Source organism: Zalophus californianus, chromosome 1 (genome assembly GCF_009762305.2).
Source record: "Zalophus californianus isolate mZalCal1 chromosome 1, mZalCal1.pri.v2, whole genome shotgun sequence".
NCBI lineage: Eukaryota > Metazoa > Chordata > Mammalia > Carnivora > Otariidae > Zalophus > Zalophus californianus.
The window spans coordinates 94,433,217-94,455,676 of NC_045595.1; the positions used below are offsets into that span (position 1 = coordinate 94,433,217).

The 22,460-nt window shown below is 47.8% G+C and overlaps 1 protein-coding gene across 17 annotated transcripts in view; it reads left to right on the forward strand.

Moving 5' to 3' along the window:
- Positions 1–22,460, forward strand: part of MRAS (muscle RAS oncogene homolog) — a 53,821-nt gene that overhangs the window by 22,851 nt on the left and 8,510 nt on the right. For 8 of the 17 annotated variants that reach the window (XR_004819428.1, XR_004819427.1, XR_004819429.1 and 5 more), the window contains exons 2-5: positions 469–679; positions 20,272–20,425; positions 21,773–21,872; positions 22,245–22,318. Coding sequence is in view for 14 of the 17 variants with exons in the window: in XM_035723007.1 (XP_035578900.1) it covers positions 487–679; positions 20,272–20,425; positions 21,773–21,872; positions 22,245–22,318 (521 nt within the window). In the remaining 3 variants the exon portion in view is untranslated. Of the gene's footprint in view, positions 1–468; positions 680–19,668; positions 19,851–20,271; positions 20,426–21,772; positions 21,873–22,170; positions 22,319–22,460 lie in introns of those variants that run through there. The other 9 variants (XM_035723027.1, XM_035723010.1, XM_035723026.1 and 6 more) reach the window with 6 other exon arrangements.

Below are 22,460 nucleotides of genomic sequence, written 5' to 3' on the forward strand. Positions count from 1 at the left end.
CCAGCACAACTTTCTGCATGACAAAGGGCAAGGAGACTGAGGGAAAGTAGCCACAATCACTAAATTCCAGGGGGGGGGGGGACACGGAGATCCTGAACTCTGGTGCACCAGGCTGTTATGGCCAACCTTCCCTTAGCTCAGGCAACCTCAAATCCTTCTGGGCACAGCAGGCCCATGGCCAGAGCTGATGTAAAAGGTGCCATCCCTGCTCGGACTAGCACCCACATGTTTACCTGTATGGGAATAGGGCAGACTTTAGTGGTCGAAATGCTTCTTTGACATGGCTTTTGGCTGTACTTGTTAAAGGCCTCATGGTGTCTAGTAGTACTGTGTCCCCAAGACCAGGTGTGGCACATAGTTGGTATTCAATAAATGACTGAATCAATATATAATTGGGAGTATTTATTACTCTATAAGGTCGGAAAGGAAAAAGCCCCTGACCTCATTACACATGTCTTGCCTCCCCAGGTCTGACCTACCGTAAACATGGCAACCAGTGCCGTCCCCAGTGACAACCTCCCCACGTACAAGCTGGTGGTGGTGGGAGATGGGGGTGTGGGCAAGAGTGCCCTCACCATCCAGTTTTTCCAGAAGATTTTTGTGCCTGACTATGACCCCACCATTGAAGACTCCTACCTGAAACACACAGAGATTGACAATCAATGGGCCATCCTGGACGGTGAGACCCAGATGGCAGCCCTACAATGGGGTGGGGGGTGGGGGGTGTAGTGGGTGGGGAAGGGGGTGGGGGGGAAGACGGAGGGTCAAAGGAAGTTGATGAGCTTCACTGGGGCCGGATGGCTTCTTTCATGTCATTGTGACATGGCTGGTATAAGGCCGTGTATGTGTTCCAGGGTTAATTCTGAACAGCTTTGTGGAAACCAAAATGTGTATTCAACAAAGAGGCAAGGCTAGAATCATGCCAACTCAGTGATGTCATGTTTGTTATTGCTTGCTGATCAGAAGCGCTGATTAGCACTTACAGATGTCTCCAGCTAATAAAAAAGAAGGTGGGGGATAAATTATTTTTTAGTGAGCATAGTTTATTTTCACTTGGAGGGAAAATCTTGCATTTGACTTTGTTTCAAGTTTAGTCTAAATTGGTCTAGATGAGCAGTTCTCAAATTGTGGTATCCAGGCCAGCAGCCTAAACATTACCAGGGAGCTTATCAGAAATGAAAAGCCTCAGGCTCTACTGATTCCGAAATTCTGAGGGTGGAGCCCAGCAGTCTGTTTTAACAAGCCTTCCAGGTGAAGCTAAAGTAGAGAACCACAGTTCCAGATTCTTACTGGTTAGGACTTTATACTGTCTCTTAAACAAAGAACCATTAGGGATAGACTGTCATTGTAGGAGGGGAGCTTGGAAAGCCACTGGGATAGAAGTCCTCTGTCAGCTATGTGATTTGCAAGTTTTTTCTTCCAATCTGTGGCATGCTTTTCATTCTCTTAACAGTGTCTTTCAAAGACTAGAGTTTGTAATTTTGAGAAAGTCCCATTTATCAGTTTGTTCTTTTATGGATTGTGCTTTTGGTGTCGTGTCTAAAGTATTTGCCTAACCCAAGGTCACAGAGGTTTTCTCCTAGCAGTTTAATGGCTTTAGGTTCTGTGTTTAGGTTTATGATCCACCTTGAGTTAACTTTTGTATATGGTGTGAGGTATGGAACAAAGTTTAGTTTAGTTTTATTTTGTTCGTGTGTATATGGAGATGCAACTATTCCAGCACTATTTGTTGAAAAGGTTGTCCTTTCTCCACTGAATTGCCTTTGTACCTTTGATGAAAATTAGTTGCCCATATATTCCATTTGATCTGTCTCTCTTAGCATCAATTCCACATTGTCTTGATAACTGTAGCCTTATAATAAGTCCTAAAATCATGTCCCATTAAATCCCCAGTTTTGTTCTTTTTCAACATTGCTTTGGCCCGTCTAGGTCCTTTGCATTTCTGTATGAATTTTCAAATCAGTTAAATTCAAAAATTTTAGATTTTGACTGAGATTGTATTAAATCTGTAGATCTATAGATTTGAGAAGAATTGACATCCTAACATTGTTGAGCCTTCCAACCCATGAACACTGTATTCCTCCATATTTTTAGGTCTTCTCTAATTCTCTCATCAATTGTTTTTGCAGATTTTCTTGCATAGGTCTTTTACATGTTTCGTCAGATTTATATCTACAATCTGTATTATAAATGGTATTGGTTTTTCATTTCAGTTGTCAATTTTTGTTGCCAATATGCAGAAATACAGGAGCATTTTGTATATTAACTGTAACCTGCAACCTTTTTAAACTCACTTATTAGTTCTAGTGGCTTTTTTGTAGATTCCTTTGGATTTTCTGCAGAGATGGTCACGTCTGTGAGTAAAGATAGTTTTACTTCTTCCTTTCTGATCTGGATGGCTTCTGTTTCTTTTTCTTGCCTTATTTTACTGACTAAAGACATACTTGTCTTGTTCTTGATCTTAAGGAGAAAGCTTTCTTTCAGTCTTTCAGCACTAAGTATGATGTTAGCTGTAGGTTTTTTATACATTCCTTTTATCAGGTTGGGGAAGTTCCTTTCTATTTCTAGTTTGCTGAGAATTTTTATGAGGTACAGATGTTGGCTTTTGTCAAATGTTTCTTCTGTGTCTACTAAGATACTCAGATGGTATTTCTTTTTTAGTATGTCAATATGGCAAATCACGTTAATTTTTCTAATGTTAAACCCACATTGTATCCCTGGGATAAATCCCACCTGGCCATGATGTATTATCCTTTTACATATTGTTGGCTTTGATTTGCTAAAATTTTGTTTAGAATTTTTGTGTTGATGTTCTTGAGAGCTATATCGGTCTGTAGTTTTCTTGTCATGTCTGAGTAATGCTGGCTTTACAGAATGAATTGAGATGTATGCTCTCTTCTTCAGTTTTCTGGAAGAGTTTGAACAAAGCTGGTATTATTTCTTCCTTAAATGTTTAGTAGAATTCACCTATGAGGACATCTGAGGCTGGAGTCTCCTTTGTCAGAAAATTTTTAACTTCAAATTCAATTCCTTTAATAAATGTAGGGCTATTCAGGTTATCTGTTTCTTCTCCAGTGAGTTTTGGTGGTTTGTGTCTTTCAAAAAGTTCAGTTCATCACAGTTACCAAATTTATTGACATAAAGATGTTCATGATATTCTCTTATTATTTTCTTAATATTGGTAGAGTTTGTAGTGATGTTGCCTCTCTCATTCCTGATATTGTTAATTTGTATCTTCCCCCTTTTCCCTAATCAGGCAGGTTAGAGATGGAGCAATACCATGGATTTTCAAAAGAGAACTAGCTCTTGAGTCCTTTGACTTTTCCCATTTGGTTCCATTGATTTCCACTCCTACCTGCATTATTTCCTTTAGTCTGCCTACTTTGGATTTAATTTGTTCTTCTCTAACTTTTTAAAATGGAAGCTGAAGCCACTGACTGGAGCATTTCTTCTTCTCCAAGATATTCATTTGGTGCTACAAATTCCCCCAACTGCTTCTTTAGCAGCATCCCACCTACTCCAATACATTGTGTCTTCATTTCCATTCAGTTCAAAATACTTTCTAATTTCCCTTTTGAGATCATCTTTGACCCATAGGTTATTTAGAAACATTTAGTTTTCAAGTATATTTAGGCATTTTCCAGAGACTCTTCTGTCATTGGCTTCTGTTTTATTTTCATTCTGTCAGAGAACATACAGTATATTATTTAAAACTCATTGAGGCTTGTTTTATGACCCAGGACTTGGTCTCTCTGGCTAAATAGTCCACACGCACACAAAAAGAATGGGTATTCTGCCATTGTTGGGTGCGTTCTATGGATGTCTGTCATTTTGTCTGGTTTGTGGTTGTTTGAGGTGAGAAGATAAATCTGGTCCTTGTTACTCCATCTTGGTCAGAACCAGTACCAAATCATCACTTAAAAAAAAAAAATGTGACAACTTTGTATATATACTGAATTGTGTATTTTAAAAAGGGTGAATATTATGGGGCTCCTGGGTGGCTCAGTCGTTAAGTGTCTGCCTTCGGCTCAGGTCATGATCTCAGGGTCCTGGGATCGAGCCCCACATCGGGCTCCCTGCTCAGCGGGAAGCCTGCTTCTCTCCCTCTCCTTCTCCCGCTGCTTCTGTTCCCTCTCTCTTTGTGTCTCTCTCTGTCCAATAAATAAATAAAAATCTATTTAAAAAAGGGTGAATATTATGGTATTTTAATTGTATCTTAATTTTTAAAAGCACCATCCTTCAGGGGTTCGTCTGCAGCCCTGAAACTTTGAATAGTTCACCAGGAACCAAGCATATTCCCACCTCAGGGGCTTTGCATTTGGTATTCTCTCTGCCTAGAACGTGCTTCCTTCAGAAATGTATTCTCACCTCGGGTACCTCTCCACTCAAATGTTAACTTTATCAAAGAGGTCTTCCCTGACCAAACCATCTCTATTAGTACCCCCCCATCATTCTGTCCCCCTGAACAACTCTTTTTCTTTATTCTACCTTTTACTGTTGAACATATATTTATATTTGTTCAATGTGTTTGAGTTTTCGTTGCTCCCCAATAAAATATAAATTTTTGAGAGTAGGGACTTTATTTATTGCTCTATTCTCAGTGTCTAGAATACAGGTCCTCAGTAAATGTGTGTGAAATGAATGAATGAATGTGTCCTGAAGAATGTATGTGCAGTCACAGGTTTGATCTGTCAGTTGTGTTATATGATAAATATATATAACCATTAAAATTTAAAACTTACATTTATGCACTTTCTAAATTCATCTCACGCATTACCCATTCACATATATTCCACACTTTGAGATATACTGAGTTAAAGAAATATAAACAGTTTCTTTACTGTGGGACTTAAAAGAATCGTCCATATACAAACATAATATTGGAGATATACTGGTAGGATATATTGTCCATAGGGTTTCCCAAAAGACCACATTTTGCATATCATTCTGGGCTATTTCCACAGAAAACATTCTGGGAAATGTTGCATAATGCATATAGGAGAGAGTACCACCATGCCTGGTACACAGTTGAGCTCAATAAATATTATTTCTCTATATAGCCATATTGACTTCTTGAACTTCTTTTTTTTTTTTTTTAAGATTTTATTTATTTATTTGACAGAGACAGACAGCGAGAGCAGGAACACAAGCAGGGGGAGTGGGAGAGGGAGAAGCAGGCTTCCAGCCGAGCAGGGAGCCCGATGTGGGACTCTATCCCAGGACTCTGGGATCATGACCTGAGCCGAAGGCAGACACTTAACGACTGAGCCACCCAGGCGCCCCTTCTTGAACTTCTTAAAGTAACTTTGGGTATTAGATTAGTTTCTGAGGGGAAAAAAGTTTCCAAGGGTGATTTTTAGGAAGATTTTGTGATTTTATTTTTGTTTTTTAAATATTTTTATTTATGTATTTAAGAGAGAGAGAGAGAGTGAGAGAGCACAAGCAGGGGAAGCAGCAGGGAGTCCGACTCAGGGCTCCATCCCAGGACCCTGGGATCATGACCTGACCCGAAGGCAGACGCTTAACCGACTGAGCCCCCCAGGCGCCCCTGTGATAACATTTATAGCAGCTGCAACAGCAGGGAAAAGGGAAGCATGGCCAAAGCATTACTTTATAAGCATGAACTTGCAAAGCTTTTGTTTGAAGCATCTGGGCTCCCCTTGGGTGCTATGCCTCTAAAGCTGCCACTGAATCCAGCCTAATTTAGGGCACTGTCCACCCAGTGCCTGCCTCAGGCACAGATACCAGATTCCCAGATTAGTACATTTCCCCACTCATTTAGGTCTTGTATTAAGAAAAGGAAGGCTTAAAACATTACAGCTAAATATTAATCTGGCATTTAAAAGGATGCCCCATATTTTGGGAACTTTAATCAAAGGCTGGTTGTATTTAGGCATGAATGTAACTCTGACACCTTTTGGGGCTGGACTCTCCTGGGGTGGTTTGCAGTCCTGAAATAGACAGGACTTTCCCAGGGGCATCCAGAGCCCGGACATCCTGCTTCCCTGGAGGCCATACCATCCTGGGGGAAGCCCTAAGCCTGGGATGCCTTCCAAGTGCTCTGAACTCTGGGGTTGCTCTTCTTCCATATTCGGAAAGAGCAAAAACATGGCAGCCTGAGCATGATGAGAAGGAGGAGGCGGAGGAGAATTATATAGGCAGTACTAATATTTATTGAGCAATTACTCTGCGGAAACCCTATGCTAAGCACTTTGTGCTCTCTTTTAATCCTTACAGTGCTGTTTCGCTAGCTACTGTTGTTATCGTCATAAAAATAGAGCACGGAGAGATTCACATAGCTAGCAATGGCTTGAACTCCCCCTTTGTGTCCTGGATCCTCTGGTAGTCTCGTTGGGTGGGAAAATCCTCTCCCACCTCACACACTGATCCCTGTGCCTCTGGGAATGGACGTTGAAATCCTGGGGAGAGGGGAGTGTGGCCTGGATTATCAGGATCAACAGACACCCTCACCTGGCCTTCTTACAGCTCGCCCAAGGCCCCTCAGAGGGCCGGGTGCTCTTCCTCAGCTTGCTCAAAAAGCCTTCTCTGTGGTTGCCACACTGAGGATTCTCACAAGCTTCCAGCTTACTTACAAACTTGTCTCTTGCTTTCTTTGAAGGGACCTCATTGCCCTGGTTCTCCCAGAATCTAAAATACAGGAGGCAGCTGACCTCAAGGGCCAGCGGCCGGGCTCCCCAGTGTCTGGGACCCCCAGGCTTTGGAGCAAGCCTGCTCTGAGTTCTCCCCTACCCCCCGGGGCTTTGGGACCCCCGTCTCCCCTGTCACTGTTGCAGGCGCATTTCTGGAAATATCTCCTCAGTGTCTGGTGCCCACCTCTCTGCTGTGGGCTTGCATCAGCGTCCCCATCTCCCGGCTCTCCAGCCCTCTCTCATCTGGCCTCTGACTCTGGACCCCACCTCACGCTGGCTTTCAGCTACGGGACTCACCCCACCCCAGTGCTCAAGTTTCACGCCATCGGGAAGAACCAAGCCTTAGGCAGAGTCTTGAAGTTTTGCATTTATTCTTGTTTTTTTTTTTTTTATTATTGTGGTAAAATACACAAAACTTACCATTGTAACCATTTTTAAGCGTACAACTCTGTGGCATTAAGTCCATCCGCTGTTCTGCAGTCACCACCACCATTGGTCCACAGACTTACTCGTCTCCAACTGGCACTCCGCGCTCACTCACAATAACTGCCGCTGCCCTCCCCCAGCCCCAGCAACCACCGCGCCACGTTCTGTCCCTCTGAAGCTGACCACTCTAAGTACTTCACATATGCGGACACGCATGGGACTCATCCTCCTGTGGCTGGCTTCTTTCACTTAGCGCAGTGTCTTCAAGGTTCATCGTGTTATAACGTGGGTCAGCATTTCTTCTTTTTAAAGACTGAATACTACTCCACTGTATGTATATATACCACATTCATCCAGCAACAGACACGGGGGCTGTTTCCACTTTCTGGCTATTGTGAATAATGCTGCTGTGCACGTGAGTGTACAAAGATCTATTCTAATCCATGCTTTCAGATGTTGTGTCTTGGAGTTCTCGTGTGCCTATTTTTTCTGTTAGGCTAGGGCCAGAAGGCTCCCGAGCTCTATGGTATCACCCCCCTCACCTTACACCTGAGGAAACTGGTGCAGGGGGAGAAGGGGCTCACCCGAGGTTGGACCTAGCTAGAGGCAGAGCCAGGCCTGGGGCCTCTTGGCTCCGCGGGGCACATTCCGCACCCTGTCCTGCTTGCCTCCTCTTTGACCCAGACCTTGGTCCTGCAGGAGGTGGACCACATCCTCTGCCCACTTACAGTAGGGGCAGGTGTTTCTGGGCCTTCCCTCCTCTATGGTTCCCAGTCCTGCCCTCTGCCCAGCCTTGCATCTTCCTTCCACCAACAGAGAACAGCAGTGGGCCCTGAATCCCCTGACACCTCTTCCCACTAGGGGCTTTTGGGCCCAGCTCTGCAGCCTCTCTGTCCCCCACTCTCCCCAGCAACAGCTAGGTCTTTGCAAAGAGTGAAAGCTCCAGCTCTTCTCCTGCACCCTCAGAAGCTGGGAGGTTTCCACCTGGCTTCTGCCCAAACCTCAGACACAAGTGCTGTTGTCTTCTTGGAGTGGCCTGGACCTGGCTTTTCCCTGAACACTTGAATCCACATTCTTTCTGGGGAGGGGGAGGGAAGGAGGACATTGGAAGGGCAGCAAGAGCAAAAGGAACCTTTATTGAGTGTATTTTTCTGGTCTAGAGGCTTTACTTGGGGGGCCAGCTTCTGAGTAAGCACTTCCCCATGGCTCCCCCAACCAAGAATGGGGTACCGGCAGAGCGGGCCTATCCTTCCACCTGCCCAGCCATCCTCCCCTTTTCCCGCTGGCAGTGATGTGGGAGGAATTTCCCTTTTTTCCTTTATGAGAGAACATGGCCACTAGCCTCAGATTATGAAATCCAGCCCTGCGGGCCTCTGCCTGACCCTTTATCCTGGTTCCATCAGCCATCACTGCTTGCATGCTTCCAGTAACGTGCAACTCACTGACCTCCGAGCTGCCTAGGGCAGTGCTTCCTGGTACACTAAAGCCAGATCGACCTCCCAAACCCTCTCTCACTGTGGCTCCTTCCCGTTCGTGGCAGTGGGAGCAGTTCCTCCTGACCAGACTTTTCTGGAAGGCCAGAGTCTGTGCTCAGAGGTTTACAGGGATTATTTTATTTCCTCCTTGTAACGGTTCTGCCACATGGAGATTAGCGTCTCCAGCTTCCAGGGGAGCATAGCCAGGCCTCCACCAGTGGGCACCAGCACTGCCCTACGACTTGATAAGACGGTGAACTACGTCCATGCCATTGGAAGGTCGCTGCCACCGCTGTTCTCTGTCCCCAAGGGCCCTTCCCTCCTGCTCCAGCGCCTGTCCCGCGGCCCTCTGATCAGTCAGGGCCCTGCAGGGAAGGACCAAGATTCAGGGAGGGGTAATAGCATGGCCAAGGTCACACAGCTGATTAGAGTCCCTTTCCTCTGACCCCAAAGCGAAGGATCTTACTCTTGTCCTGTGCCAGCTAAACCCCACCTGCTGGGCTGGGAGCTGAGGAGCCTCCATCAGCCAGTGACCTAGAGTCAGCTCAGCAAGGCTGCGTGATGACGGTGTGTGTGCGACGCGCACCCCTCCCCCAACCCCCGTCAAACAGCACAGCCAGGAGTCAGTCTGGGGGTTTGCACCCCAAGCCCCAGGTGGGGTTCCTCTCACATTGCTGACAGGTCCTATACTCCTGCAGTTACTTTTGGGTTTTGCCCTGACTTCAGAACTTCATGCTGATTGCTCTTTGTCCCGTGACCTATTTGGGCTGAGTGCACCAGCCAGGTTAATAAGTTTGAGATCTTATCAATCCGCCCGTGCATAGCATGATGCCACCTGCCCCCAGGCCCCAGTGCGGCCACTGCCAGCCTGCTGTCACCCTGCCCTAGGTGTGAGTTCTTCTTTCCCTCAGGCACGGACAGCCTCTGCACCAAGACCATGTGCCCTCATTGGTGGGGCTTGTGTCTCAGATGGGATACACCCTCAGCGTTGTTGCAGAGCGTAAATGAAGCAATATAAAGGATGAGCTCCTTGAGGGAGAGACTGTGTCCTTTGCCCACCATCGTATCTCCAATGCCAGCCTGGCGCTGGCACCTATTTACCGGGGGAGGGAAGGGATAAGGTACCTTGTGAGGGGCTTGGCACGTAGCAGACCTCAGGAGATGCCTATCAGTGCTGTGATTGTTCTGATATGATTTATAGTCCTAGTTATGATGGGGGCTTCGTGCTTTCAAGAATAGGCATTATCCCACCTGCAGATGAGAGACCACCAACCCGTCTGCCTGCTTCTGGAAAGCTCCAGGAGTGAGGCTTGAGCCCCTGACTTGGAGCTACCACCTCTCCTCTCCAGCGATGTGTGGATTGGCCCCTGAGTTTTGTGTACATGGATGAGTTCGCTAATTCACTCAACAAATACTTCTGGGTACCTACCATGTGCCTGGCTCTCTTTTGGGCTCTGAGGATGCAGCATTTGACAAAGTCAAGTCCCTGCTCTCATGAAGCTTATGTTAGAATGGGAGGGACAGAGCATAAGCAAATACGTAATGTGTCAAGTGGTAATAAATGCTATGAAAGAGAATAAGGCAAGGTAAAGGAAATAGTGAGGAAGGGGTTGCTTTCTTACATAGGCTGGTCAAGAGAAATGAAAACATATCCCCCAAAAACTTGTGCAAGAATGTCCAAAGCACCTGATAAGGTGATATTGGAGCAGAGATGTGAAGGATAAAGCTGTACTTATACCTGAAGGAAGAGAATCTCAGACAGAGAGAGCATCAGGTGCAAAGGCCCAGAGGCAGGGGTGTGCTTGGCCTTTTGGGGGAATAGGTAGGAGTCCAGGGCACAGAGCAAATGAGGGAGCGCTAATAGGAGAGGTCAGAGAGAGAGCTGGGAGGCACTGGTCTCATAGGTCAACGTAGAAAAATAAGAAGCCATTGGAGGGTTTTGAGTAGAGGAGGAACATAGTCTGATATTTTAAAAGGAGTAGAGGAACCAGGGCAGAATCAGGGAGACCAGTTAAGAAGCCAGGCAGACTAGGGCACCACTGAAGGAAATAGCTAGAAGGAATTAGCTTCTTGATGTGTTTTGAAGGAGGAAATAACAGGATTTGTGGATCGAGTATATGGCATGAGGTGCGGGTAGAGAGGGAAGAGTCTTTGGCCTGCACAACTGGTAGAATAGTTATGTTTATCAACATTCGGAAAACTGGTGAAAAGCCTTTGGCCTGCACAACTGGTAGAATAGTTATGTTTATCAACATTAGGAAGACTGGTGAAAAGCAAGTTTGGTGGGAGAATCAAGAGTTTAATTTTAGACACGTTAAATCTGGGATGCCTTTCTCACATACAAATAGAAGTCAAGCAGGCAGCTGGACGTTGGAGTCTGGAGTAAGGGCAGGTAAGGAGAGATGTATAGGCTGGAGATGGACATTTGGGAGTGGACATGTAAGCCATGAATTGAGAGATGGCCAACAAAGTGAACGTGGCTTAGAGAAAGGGTCCTGAGACTGAGTGTGGGGACCCACCATCGTTTAGAGGGTAAGGAGATGAGGGGACAGAGCACGACCAGTCACTTCAGTAGGAGAAGAACCGAGAAAGAGTGATGTCCCAAGGCCAGGTGGAGAAGGCTTTCCAACCAGGAGGGAACCATCACCACTTCCGGTGTCAGTAGGTGGCCCAGAGGGATGAGGCCTGAGACGTGCCCATTGGATTTAGTGATGCGGAGGTCGTTGGTGACTTGACAAGACCAGTCTTGATAGAGTGACCAGCAATGAGAGTCTGATTCTAGTGGGTTCAAGAGAGACTGGAGGGGAGGAAGAACAGGCAGTGAGAACAGACAAGTCAAGAGGTGTGCCTGTAAAGAGGAACAGAGAAGGGACAGAAGCTGGAAGGAGATGTGAGCTCAAGGGGCGGGCTTTCCACTCTTAATTTTTTTGGCTTTATTTTTTTTTAGGCAAGAGAAATTATAGTATGTTTACATACTGGTGGAAATGAACCAAAAGAGAAATGGGTGATGCCAGAGAGGGGAGGGGCCCCAATAGTAGCAGTGTCCTTGTCTGGGTGACAGAGGACGGGACCCAGTGCCCGCTGGAGGGCGTGGTCTTGGACAGGAGCAGGCTCAGGTCATCCCCCACAGCAAGAAGACAGTGGCGTGTGTTGCAGAGAAAAGGGGGGGGGGCTCCTCATACAAGTGTTTTTAATTGAGATGTAACTCACCTGTAAAGTATACAATCAAGTGTTTTTTAGTGCATACACACAGTTGCTGACCGATTCACAGACCAACTGCTGGTCGATTCACAACTGCTGACGGATTCACAAACCAACAATCACTTGGGTCGCCACAGATTCCCCAACATTTCCATCACCTCCCCCTGGAAAGCTCACCCATTAAAGCAGTCATTCCCCATTCTCCCCTCCCCCTACCCCAGCCCCTGAAACCTCTGATCTACTCTGTTTTTCCGGATTCGCCTGTTCTGGACATTTCATGTATATAAACAGCACCATATAGTAAGCGGCCTTTGAGACTGGCCTCTTTCACTCTGTGGACTGTTTTCAAGGTGCATCATCATGTAGCCCGTATCAGAATTTCATTCCTTTTTAGACGTGAATTATATCCACTCATCCGCTGCTGGACATTTGAGTTGTTTCCACTTTGGGCCTTTGGGAATAATGCTGCTTTGGACATTCTTGTGCAAGTTTTTGTGTGGCTATGTTTTCACTTCTCTTGGGTACGCCCCTGGGCATGTAACAGCTGGGTCAAATGGTAACTCCACGTTTCGCTTTTTGAGGAAACTCGAAACTGTTCTCTGCAGTGGATGCGCCTGCCTCCTGCCGTGTGTGAGGCTCCCGCTGTCTGGGAGGTGGGTTGATTTGGAAGCTCGTGGAATTTAGCTGGTGATCTCTGTTTCACACCCTCAGCTGGGAGTGGAGGCTGGAGGAGAGGAGGCGGTGGGAAGCAGTGGCCCCGGGAGTGGGAGAGGACTGGATGGGGATGTGTTCAGGTTTGTTGGGTGTTTGAAGGGTCCCAGAATTGGTGCTAGGACTTTAAAGGGAGCCAGGTGCAGAGCCATAAGCCCTCTCCTCCCAGCTCTGTGCGGCCACACAGGGGCAGGTGTGGAGTAGGTGGAGGGTTTGGGGTAAGCAGGTGGGGTGGGTGTCAGAAGTATCGCCTCCAGGCCTTTGTCCTCCTCGCTCAAAGACAGGCTGGTGCCAGGAGCAGAGCAAAGCTTGGCCCCAGACAGCCTGGTATTCTAATCTGCCTCTCCTGCTCTCTAGCAGTGTGAACCTGAGCAGGTCACCTGTGAAATGTTGCCTCCCCCCACGCCCTGAGTGGTTGTGGGAAATGGGCTTGTAGGCCAGCGCTTTGTCTCCCCGTTTCTGTCCATCGGCAGGCCCCTCCCAGGCTACCCTCTCTCTCTGGGATGTTCCTGGTGACACAGCTGAGACCCCCTAGTGCCCCCTCTCTCTTTTCTTCTCTTCCCTCCCTAAAAGTGACATTTGTTTGGGGGTGGGGTGTTCCCAGCTCTTCTGAGAGTTCCACAAAGCCATGGACCGTCTCCTTGAAATAATGTGCACCCACACATGTGATGTGTTTACCAAGTCAGGAAATCTAGGGACCTCATGAAAGGGTATCCCAAGGCCTCCTCACACCATTCCCCCAGCTGCAGGAGGGTGGCCTCGGGAGTAAGCATCCCCTGGGGCTGGTGGCCAGCACTTCTCCCCTGATGCCATCCTGAAGTCAGTCGAGGCTGGGGCCACTGCCAGAGGGAAGCGCCCCCATTGCCAGGGAGCCAGCCACATCCGCCCCAGGAGTTAGCCCCCTCCCCCTTAGAGAGTCCCGAGTGGCGTGGCTTTCCACACCCTGCCAGTGCTACGGAGAAGAAAGCAGCCCTTTTTCTGGAAACAGTGCACGGTCAATGGGTCTAGCCCTTCTACCTGGCACCCAGCCCACTCCATACACACTCTTACCCAGAATGGAGAACATAAGAAAAATAGTCAAGTGCCCTCATCACTACCCATGCTCAGCTATGTGCCATATTTTTATTTGAGTCTTCTCCTAGGAAGAGCATAGGCTTCCCCACCTGACTGCCCTGTAAGATGGGCATGATCACTCCTACCTCCCACCATGGTCCTGTGCATTAGAGAAAGGTAGAAAACAGGAGGCATGGTCCTTGGAGACATTTTATCTCTAGAAATTGTCATCTGTATTGTTTCATATTCCAGAGTCCTTACCTCACCATGAGGGGTGCATTACACAAGTGAAAAAGTCACTTTTTCATGATTTCCCGTAAAGCTGGCAAGGGCTGGTTGAACACAGCAACTGCATTTCCTATAGTACGCACATGATTTGTCTAGTCATCCTGCAAGTATTTTTTGAACCTGCCCTGGGTGCTGAAGCTTTCGAGAAACCCAGGGAAATGAAAGCCCGGCTCCCCTCCCAACCCCCCTGTGGAGCTCCACCCCACGGTGGGGAGCTGAGCCAGGCCTAGAGGCACTGACTCGGAAAAACCCACAGAACTCACAGAACCCAGGACACACAAAATAGGACGGGTTCAAAGACAGAGGTCAGGGGCTGGGGCTCTCAGGAGAGGAGGCAGAGTGCAGCCATGCTGGGGGAAGGTGGGGGGAGGCTGGGGTGGCTGGTGAGAGGCCATTCTGGTTGGAGATCATGGCTTGTGCAAAGGCTTGGAATCGAGACACAGCCCGGCTGGTTGTGGGTGGCCAGACCCACACCCTCTGGTTGAAGATAAAAGACTGGATGGGCAGGGACAGCTGGGCCTTGGGGAAGTTGGAGTGGCCTCTTTCCCAGTGTGTGGCCTTGAGCAGATCCCTTCAACTCCCTGGGCCTCAGTTTCCGCATTTGTTAGAGGCCACGAGGAGGATTCAGAGGGCGTGTGTGTGTAGAAAACCCAGCACGGTGTCTGCTGCCAGTAGGAACATGGTGGGCAGGACTATTTTCAGCCAAAGAGCTCAGACTGTACCCTGGGCTGCCGCCAGTGTCCCAGCCCCGAGCCCGTGCCAGGGCGTGCCTCCCTCTGGCAGCCCTGAGGAGGAAGAAGAAGAGGAGGCAGAGAAGAAGGAAGAGGAAGAGGGGATGGGGCAAGGAGGAGGGCTCAGCCGGGACCCAGGCTGCTGCCCCCACACGCTGGCTGCCCGCCTGCCGGGGGCCCGGTGCCATGCCAGCCTGTGGGGCTGGGCTTCTGAAATCCGCAAGATCTAAGAGCAGCCTCGGGGTTTCCACTTACACCCTCCTCTGCTGCACAGCTGGCCCCGTCGACCTCTGGGTGGGGAGACTGGAGCAGGGCAGACAGGTGCACAGCACCGACCCCCTCTGTCTCCAAACTCTGTCTCTCTTCTCCCTCCTTCCACAGTCCGGCTGCCTCTGGCTGTGTCTCTCTGCCGTCTTCTGTCTCTGTCTCTCTCTTTCTCACACACACACTGGCACAACACCTCTTCTCCCACAGTGACTAGTACTTTCTGTCTCCGGAGTCCTCCTACCTTCATGACATCAGGATGGGAAATGCAGGCGGCATCATAATTTCTTAAAGCCTCAATGCCCGGGATCTTCAGCCTCCCTGGGAGGCAGAGCCGCTGACGAGGGGCTTGTGCCCAGGCACTTCCAGGTGTATGTGTGTGGAGGGGGGCACGAACCCCAAACCAGACTAGGCCCAGCTCAGCCCCCACGTCTGTCCCTCCCAGGTTGCACCTGACCTGCTGGGGCTCCAAGGTGTAGAATTTCCACGGCGCCCTCCACTCTTCTCTCTCCCCTCGGCCCCCATTCCCTGTGTCCTGTGTCCTCAGTGTCTCCCCATTCACTGTTTCCTCTGCCTCTCAGGCGCACCTGCCTTCACTGATGCCCTGGTTGCCTCTGCCCTGGCCCCTCCTCCACCTCCTCACAGCCTCCCCCTCCAGGCTCCTCCCTCTCTGGCTGCCACACTCACCCCCCTCTGACTACATCTCTTCCCTCTCTGAACCTTTGGTAGATCCCCAGCACCCACTAAGTTCAAAGATTTTAGTTCAGGATCCAAGAGCCCCAGCCCCTAGTCTCTCTGTCTCCTCTCTTCCACCTGCTCCCGCATCACAGAACTTTTATGCCAGCACACCGACCTCCTTTTCTTCCCAGCCTCCAGGCCCTTGCTCATGCTGTTTCTCTGCCTGGAAGGCCTTCCCCAGACCCTATCTTTTTGATGTCAAATGCTGTTCTTTCAAGGGCAGGATCAATATCCCCTCTTGGCTAAAACCTTGCATTATCCCTCCAAGCTGAAGGGACCTCCCTGCCTGACCTAGATTTTCCCATAGTATGTATCACTTTCTGTCCTATGGTGTTATCTTTCTTTAAGTACCAGCCCAGCTAGCCTCTAAGTACCTTGATAGCGAGATGCCGCTTATTCTTTAACTACCCCAAGTACCAAGCAGAGTGGTGGGCACTGAATAGGTGTTTAGAAGAGGGTTGGCAAATGGATGACAGAATGCACCTCTTTGCGTCCCACACGCAGGCTGCTCCTGTCCCCGGAAGGTGGGGCGGGCCTGGCCGTTAACCCCACAACCACATGCCACCCCTGTCCGCTTTGTTACTAGGAGTATGCTTAGGCTGTTACAATGAGCTGGAAAGTTCCTTTATTTTCCAGGCTCTGGAGCAGTTTATAGGTAGATAATAAAAAGAGCTTTGTGCCATTCATGGGGGAGATTTGTCTCTTCGATTTCATGGATAATTATTGGCCTATTCAGGTTTTATACCTTTTCTTGAGCCAATTTTGTTCATTTATATTTTCTTAAATTATACATTTCATCCAGAATTGAAACTTTTTTGCTATGAAACTGTATATAGTTTTCTCTCCGAATTAAATATATGTCTAGATCCATAGTCATAGGCCTTTCCTCGTTCCAAAGGCTTATTAGTCTTTTTTCTCTTTTGTCTTGGGTAAGAATTGCTAAAAGCTTTTTTTTTTTTTTAATTGGTCCTTTCAAAAGTCAGCTTTTTTGATTTTTAGATATCTACTACTTTTCTTTCCTCTCATTTTCTTAATTTCTACTTTCATTGATGATTTCTTCTTTCTTTGGTTTTATTTTTCCTTTCCTAGCCCCTTAATTTAAATGCCTAGATAATTTTCAGTCTCTCTCGTTTTTGGAAGTGTATTTAAAGCTGTAATTTTCCTCTGAGTACCACTTTGGCCTCAAACCAGAGGTTTTATATTGTTCATTGTTGTTCAGTTCTAAATTGTAATTTCTGCTTTGCTTTTCTCTTTAACTAGAGCATTATAGAGCAGTATAGCTTTTTAAACTTCTAAGTGGATAGTTTTTATATTCATGTTGCTGTTAATTTCTGAACTTATTGCATATAAGCAAAACATAGCCCATGTGACATTTGCTTTCTGGAATTTGTTGAAATTTTTATTTATGACCTAATATGTGGCCAATTTTTGTGACGATTTCATGTGCGTTTGAAAATGCTTATTTACTGTTTGAATGTAAAGTTTGTTCTCTCAGATTAAGTTTTTTTTTTTTTTAAGTTTACTTAAGTAATTTCTACACCCAACATGGGGCTCGAACTCACAACCCTGAGATCAAGAGTCGCATGCTCTTCCAACTGAGCCAGCCAAGCACCCCTCTCAGATTAAGTTTTAAAATTGCATTATTTAGATCATTACTTTTCAGGGGGCCAATTGTTCTGTCTCTCTAAGAGAGGCCTGTTCAAGTTCTCTCATGGTGATTATGGGATTTGTCTATACCTACTGTGTTTAAAAATCAGGTTTTTATCCATGTGTATTTTAGGCAACATTCTTACATGCTTATGATTGATGACTTTGGCACTTCTTGGTGCTTGTACTTTTTCCCATTATAAATACATTGGTTTGTCCTGTTCAATGCATTGGCCTTGAATCCTATTTTGTGGATGCATGTGGCTGACATATCCTTTTTTACCCTTTCACTTTTCATTCTTTCTGTGTCATTGTGTTTTATATGTGTCTTTTGTAGTAGCAGACAAATGGATTTTGTATTGGGTGTCTGCCTTAATGGGTAGATTTAACCCGTTTGCCTTTACCGCTGTTAGTCATGGTTAGATTTACATCTGCCATCTTCTTGCATGTCTCCTTTTTTAGCCTTCTGATTTTTGTGTAGTTTGTTTTTGCCTTTTGTTGGATTGGTCCCATTTACTTTGTTCTTTTTTTTTTCCCCCTCTGATGACTAGGAACTTTTGAGTTTTATTTCTAGTGGTTATTCTATGTACATACATGTGTTTGTGTGTGTATAATTCTATTTTTTCTATCAACATCTGGATGTAATTATTAGTTTTAGCCTCTTCCCAAGTGAGGCAACAAATTTAGTAGTAACTTACTTTTTCCCAGCCCCTAACCTCGCATATGGATTATCATAGATTTTAGTTCTATTGTGTAATGACATTTATTTAAACTTAACTCAGGTTTGGCTGTCTTCCTTGTTTATCATTGTTTATAATACCACTCATCTTTTTCTTTCATGGATCTATTTTTCACTCTGCTGAAGTATTTCCTCCAAGAATTCTTTTAGAAAGCATGGGTAATATTATTTTTAAGGCAATCAATATGTAAAGTAACCATTTTCCCTTTCCAGAGGGTTCATTTTGACTTTCAGCTCCCCATTGAATTGGGTTTTTAAAATTCTGAACGATCATATTTTCACATATCCTAGATCTCTAGTTTTAGTTTTGGACAATACACACCTTCAAAATCTGTGAATCCATTAATTACATATCACCTGAATGTCTTCTGCTGTTCTGTTCACCTTCCCATCCCTTCAGCCAAATCTATGACATTTTCATCTGTTTTGCCAGTGGGATTTATTTAGTTGCCCTTGGTCCTTACCCAACGTGACACCAACTTCCACCAATAACCTTCAGCTGGCTATATTGTTCTTCACAGTATGTACTCCACCAGAAATTATATTACCCATTCATTTGTTCGCCAATCTTCTTACTAGATTGTGAGGCCCAGGAGAGCAAGGATTTTGTCTCATTCACTCTGGATCTATAGTGCCTAGAACACTGCCTGGCACATAGTAGGCTCTCACATATTTCCTCAGTGAATGAATGAATGAACAAAATTGGGTAGACTTCACATTCATTTATTCATTCAGCTACTATTTGAGTGCTGGTGTGCCAGGTTCCAAGCAGACCAGGCCCCTACCTCTGGAGCTGACAGTCCAACTGAGGGCTTCTTAAATGGGCAGGAAGGACAGTGTGCCATAAAGGGTCTGTACAGGGGTAGGGAGAGTCCCCGGGAGCTCAGGCAGCAGAATGCAATGAGTCAGAGTTAGCTGGCCAAGGTAAGGGGAGCAGGAGAGGAGGGGTGGTTGGGGGATGGCCTAGAGGTGGAGAGAGCACCCCAGGTAAGGAGAACAAGCTCTCACCAGACCCTCCTATAGGGCTTCTTTGTGTCAGGCACTGCTCCAAGCGTCTTAGTATTGTTTTTAAAGATTTTATTTATTTATTTGACAGAGAGAGAGAGAGCACAAGCAGGGGGAGGGAAGCAGAGTGGCAGGCAGAGGGAGAGGGAGAAGCAGACTCCCGGCTGAGCAAGGAGCCTGATGTGGGACTCAATCCCAGGATCCTGGGACCATGACCTGAGCTGAAGGCAGATGCTTAACTGACTAGGGCCACCCAGGTGCCCTGGGTCTTAGTATTTTAACTTAAAACAACCCTTAGAATCCTCATTGTGGAAACAAGGGCACAGAGAAGTGAGCTTGCCCAGGATCATACTCTAGGAATGAAGAACCAGACTCAGCCCAGAATCTGGCTCCAAAATCTAGAGCCATCAGCTCCACTGCCTCCAGGGAGAAGGAAAATGGGTCTGTCAGAGAGTAGAGTGAGCTAGGAAATGGGAAAGGCTGGATGGTGAGCAGGGGTTTGCAGGATGCTGAGGGGCTTTAGCAGGCCTGAGGGGGTCAGGCCCATGCATCTCAAAGGAGATCCCCCAGCAGTGGCTGTGACCACTCTGAAACAGCCTGGGGGGAGGATTTTATCTCAGCAGGAAGGAAGCTGAAGGAGTGTGGGCTTCAGGAGTCCACGGGGTGGAGGGAGGGAGAGGGGGATGGATGTGTTGGGAAGAGAGCCTTTGCTGAGATGGTTCCCCCCTCCTTCTCCCCAGCCCTTCCTACCACCCTGTGACAGCCCCATCCTAGGGCCAAGTGATCCTGGCTCTCAGAGGCCTCTCCTCCCCTGCGGCCTGCCTGCTGTCTGTCCACACAGGGACTGAGGACCCTACCTGACCAGCCTTTTCAGGGCTTCCCCAGTGCATGTCCTGGGGCTCTCCTCTCTAGAGGCTGCAAGGTAGAAGCATTGTTTCTATCTTATATAAGAGGAAGGGGGGCTCAGAGAGTCAGGTAACTTCCCTAGGAATCAGTTTGTAAGGACCAGCAGGGATCCAAGCCCGGGTGTGGGGCGCCCAGAGGGATTTTGTGGCAGAGCTGATCACTGGCTTTATGAGGCTTTTCTGTAGACAGTTAAGTCCCAGGGGGCAAGTAGGTTGGAATCAGCAGGTCCACAAATGAGTCTGTTAGGGCCTCACACGTGGAGGTGTGAGGCCCTGCTGGGTCCCTTACACCTCAGCCCAGGAAAGTCGTGCAGCCTCTCATGGGGCCAGCTTGGCTGGAGCCACCCTGGAGACAGCAGAAGCAGCATGGGGGTCTGCAGGCCTTGGGAGCTCCACCGTGGGTGGTGACAGCCCCTGAGTGGCCTCATCCCACCCCAGTTCTGGACACAGCCGGGCAGGAGGAGTTCAGCGCCATGCGGGAGCAGTATATGCGCACGGGGGATGGCTTCCTCATCGTCTACTCGGTCACGGACAAGGCCAGCTTCGAGCATGTGGACCGCTTCCACCAGCTCATCCTGCGCGTCAAGGACAGGTAAGGGCAGCTGGGCCAGGACGTCCTAGCTCCTGGCTCAGAGCGGCCTCTGTGTGTCTGTCTGTCTGTCTCTCAGAGTCTCAGGTGAAAGCTGAAACACAGAGGGGCAGAGCTGAATTCACACATTGGTCCCTCTGCCTCCTACCCCAGCTCTTTCCGCAGGGCCAAACTGCTTCCGGGGCCTTGAGTCAGCCCCCTCCCATCTCTCCTAAACAGTCCCCACGGATGGCCCCAATTTAACCAAATTTTATCACGTTCAAAGAAAAAATGAATTTCCTCTCCAGTATGCATTGTAAGTGGTTACATCACATTTGACTGTGAGATTTACAAGCCCCTAATTAAAGGCTCATTTTTTTTCCTTAGCATGATATGGAGTAATTAAATAATTTGTAGTTTCTTTTAAGCCTAACTGGTCTTTTCAGTTAATTGGCTCTTAAAGAGGCCACATAGGAGAGTAAAAGGACAAATTAATTAAGAAAACAGCAAGCTTTGAACAAATCTCAGTAAATTCAGAAAAATCCAGTTAACACCTGTTCCAATGGCAAAGTGTTAATAATTTTACCAGGTAAAGGGATACACACTCACATAGATACATAAAACTCAGAGCCATAGATAGAAGTTAAGCCCCTGACTATGGGAATTTCAAAAGAGAAAACATAAATGACTCCAAAGTAGGGAAAATATTCAACCTTTTGGCTAACCCAAGTGCAAGGGAAAATAATAAAGTATTATTTTTCACCTGTTAAATTATGAATTTTTTAGATGAAAATGCCCAGTGATGTTAAAGATGCTGTAAGACTGGCATTTCTTTCACCTTTGGACAGCAATATGGCCACATGCATTGATGGGACTCTTTTAAGGCACACGTGCCTTGTGCTTCCATCCTTCCTCTCCTGGGAGCCATCCTGCTTTTGCAGCCGCCATTTACTGAGTGCCGGCCCATATACCAGAGACCGGCCCTGGGGCTCTTTCCCAGCCCCTGCGGATGGCCCGCAGCAGCCCTGCATGGGAGGGAGATGAGAGGCAGCAGATCCAGGAAGCCAGCCCCCTGCCCAGCAGCCTCTCAGGAGCCCTCTCTGATGGTGCTGACCCAGGGGTTTCCCCGGGGGCGGGGCAAGGGGGGACCTCTTTGCTCTCCCTGCAGTAAGCCGACACCTCCAAACCAAGACGCAGTCCCGGGGCCCCCTTCCCCTGCCTGGAGACACGGAGGAAAAGGGACTCAGGAGTCAGCCTCAAGCCCACTGGGGAGGCAGCGTGGGCTGCCTTATGCCTGAGGTGTGGCTGTGTTGCCTTCAGCAGGTGTGAGGGCAGTGCAATTTCATGAGCTGCTATTCCTTTATTCCCCAGAGAGTCCTTTCCGATGATCCTTGTGGCCAACAAGGTCGATCTGATGCATTTGAGGAAAATCACCAGGGAGCAAGGAAAAGAAATGGCGACCAAACACAATGTAGGTGGCGTGCATGCGGGTGTGTGCACGTGTGTGTAGATGTGCTGGGCAGTCCGGGTTGTGTAGAAGGCTGTGCCCATCACTCCTGCGGGACCTCGGGCCTCCTGGGTAGTGGGTTAGATCCCGCAGAGAGGCCTGGCAGGGCGTAGGTGATGAGGGCTCTTGTGGTGAAACAAAACAGCAGACCTGAGAGAAAGCACCCTCTTCTCGGTCGTGAGGAGCTCTGATGGGGGGTCCAGGTCCCTTCACAGTGGCCTGCGAGCTTGGTGTTCAGGCCACCTCCTGGCCCCCAACACAGCAGATTCATCCCTGGGCTGTGCAGAGGGCTGGCTTCTATCGAGTTCTCTGAGCCAGCTGCCTGATTATGCTCAGAATCATCGGACCAGCGGCAGTTCACCGAGCCCTGTTCTATGGGGAGCGATCACTCCTTACCACCACATGCTGAGGTAGGTACCATGATGCCCATCTTACAGTTGGTCAGACTGAGGTTTGCCCAGGCCGCACAGTGAATATCAGTGGACATCTTTGTTTTCTTTTTTTCTCAGTTCATTGTGTTGCCCCTTTGCCCTCTGAATGTGCTGGGTGGGG